The 2,786-nt window shown below is 44.0% G+C and overlaps 1 protein-coding gene across 1 annotated transcript; it reads right to left on the reverse strand.

Moving 5' to 3' along the window:
* Window positions 1-174: 174 nt before the first annotated feature.
* On the reverse strand, window positions 175-2,607 carry LOC103132989 (polycystin-1-like; the record flags this gene model as incomplete). The annotated part of the gene is made up of 5 exons (XM_007544737.2): window positions 2,496-2,607; window positions 2,020-2,338; window positions 1,021-1,192; window positions 466-730; window positions 175-370 (listed from the first exon to the last, which is right to left on the reverse strand). Coding segments are annotated over exons 2-5 (886 nt in total), but the record flags the coding sequence as incomplete, so codon positions are not given.
* Window positions 2,608-2,786: the final 179 nt, after the last annotated feature.

Genomic DNA, 2,786 nt, shown 5'->3' on the forward strand with positions numbered 1-2,786 from the left:
TGTGGTCCGTTAGTCTGCCATAATAACAGTTGGCTTGTCAGAGGACAGCTCTACTTCCACTAGGGGGCTGAGTCATGTCAATTGTGTGCTACTTCTGACCAGCACTGATATCTATGGATAAAGTTGTATTTATCAATACTGAGCTGTTTTAGCAGGAATGATTTTCTGCCTCACCTGCCCCTCGGCTCCAGCCAGTTTTGACCTGGATCTCGTATTTAAAGCTCCCATTCTGGCCACAGAGTGGAACCACACCTGCCCGGCGAAGATCCAGCTGGTCCAACTTGTGCAAGATGGCTGCTGCCACAACGTAGCTGAGCAAGCCCAGTATGCACACCAGCAGCACAATCAGGCTTGGTGGACCTGAACGCTCCTAAAACATACAGCAAGGCGTACATTTGGGTTACGTCTTTAACACGTTTCTAAAAAGCTTGTTTTTTTTGTGTGTTTTTTTTTTGTGGTACTGACTGGCGTTATAAAGCTAATGGCGTTGGTCGGCACAAAAAGGCCCGCGGCAAACGATGTGAGGTGTCTGGTGCGGCAGACGGTTCTGCTGAAGTTGGTCTCTGCCAGCGGCACCATCCCGTCCGTCCTCCACTGCTTCTCGGCCTCGCTGAAGTACTGACACAGAGCAGCAAACACCCCGACCTCCAGGCGAACACGGGCGGGCTGAGAATCAGGGCCGCACGGCGTGCTAACATTGATGAAGTAATCCTGAGTGGTGTCGTAGGATCTGGTCAAAACAAATGCAAATTTATCAGAGAAGATCAAAAATCGATGCTAAGAATCGAGGAGTGATCAATATAAGGAGACAAGCTTGTCTGTTGTTGCAACCTGTCAAACGTAGGATACCATATTTCAAATGCCACGTCAAAATATGGCAGCAATATGTTTCCTTTTAGTTGATGCCTTTTCTATCAGAGAAAATTCTGGCTTCACTAAAAGAACCAAAATCAAAATTTCTCTTTTTTTGTGGAAGAGTTCAGAAACACAACCTAATTCAGACGAGGATTAGGTTCTTACTCTGGTGACAGGAAGAAGGTGTACTTCCTGTGGTCGTGCCCTCTGGTCATACTGAGAGTGATGCGCTTCCTGTCCGTGCAGTTGAACTCGTTGGGTTCCTCGTGGGAATGGAGGTAGGCGGTCAGATACGGCTCCTCCTCCACTTTTTCATCTTCGTCAATCTCGTTTGCGTCTGAGAAGGGAAAACAAATGCAACCATGCAATCAAAAATACTGACATAAAAATAAGAAGAAAATTGAAATAAAAGCAAACATTTGGACAGTATCGATATCCAAATCAATCCAATTTGTTTACACAGCACATTTAAAATAACGTGTTTACCTAAAGTGCTTTACAAAAACAAGACAAATCAAGCAATAGAAGTCAAGACATAAAACAGTAAAAACGCTCACGTCTAAAACGCACTTAAAATTAAAGACTGTAAAAATAATGCATCAAGTCACAATGGGCCAGACGCTATTTAAATAAAAGTGCTTTTGGATACTCGGTCCAAGTTGTTTTATTACACGGAAAACAGCTGAGTAAGGTCTACTGGCAAATGATTGCTGAGTATAAGGTTCTTGTGTGCACATTTTTCTAAAGTCAGAAATACACAAAATATTCAGTAAAATACGTTATTTTTGCTTCCTCAACAATAAACAAAACAGGCAATATTTTATGAAACAGAAAAAGTTGTCTCTTTTCCTGGAAAAACTGGCTTCAGTCAAGTTTATTGGAATTATTTTTTTTAGTAAGTCCCGGATGTTTGAGATCCCGCTTACTATGAAACTAAAATGAAAGCACAAAATGTAGAGAAATATATAATTACTATTTATTTATCCATAAAAGGAAAACTGCAGTTTGGACACATAGTGACAGAAAAAAAAACAATGAAAAACAACAACAAAAAAATTTATTTCTGCTTTTATATTCTGGCCAAATGTGCTCCATCATTTTAATACAAAGGTGAATTTAGCTTCACTATGTTGCTTTGTTTCTGCACGGTAAGTCGTTGCTCACCTTCGATGGCGGTGAAGTTGAGCTGGACAAACAGACCCGCCTGTCTGTTGCCGTTTCCCGCGCTGACCTTGACCACCACCGAGTCACAGCGGCTGACGTTTACTGCTGTGGCCGAGGGGACTCCAGCAACCCCAGGACCCTCGGCGCCCGCTTCCCCACTGCTGCTGCTGTTGCTAATGGCGACCGTGATGGCCATGCTGTCGTCGAGCCCAGAGATGGGGATGTGGGTGCCGTTTTCGGTGCGAAACTCCATGGACGCCACCTCGGTGGAGACGGCATAATTGGAGATGTAGTTGAAAGGGAAGGGGTTGGACTCCACCTGGGAGGAAACGGGAGATAAAGGAGGAGAAGAGCGGAGGCAAAGTGAAACTTCAAAAGAAGTCAAACTCTCTGTCAGCACGATAATGACGTCTTGCTCTAAAGGCACCGTTCATCTTGAACATAACTCAGTAGTTTTCATCATTTGGTGATATTACCTGAAAAAGTAGCTGCAAGATGCTGTTTCCTACCGCAGCTCTGCCGAGACTTTGGTTGAAAGCTCGAGGGATGGAGAACCGCTCACATTCTGGAAGAGCAGGAAAGGATCAGTGGGAATGTCTGGACACAATGAGGATGTAGAGCATCTCCAGAACCGGATGTAAAAATGAGCAGAAAACTTTAATTTTTGGTGTGATCTGACCGGAGGACATTCATCCACACGTTTGTCACCTCTGCCTACATGGCTTGTCTCAAACAAGAACCAGGATTTCTTACTGCTTGCTTTCAAA

The sequence above is a fragment of the Poecilia formosa genome, unplaced genomic scaffold (assembly GCF_000485575.1).
Source record: "Poecilia formosa unplaced genomic scaffold, Poecilia_formosa-5.1.2 Scaffold1869, whole genome shotgun sequence".
Lineage (NCBI taxonomy): Eukaryota > Metazoa > Chordata > Actinopteri > Cyprinodontiformes > Poeciliidae > Poecilia > Poecilia formosa.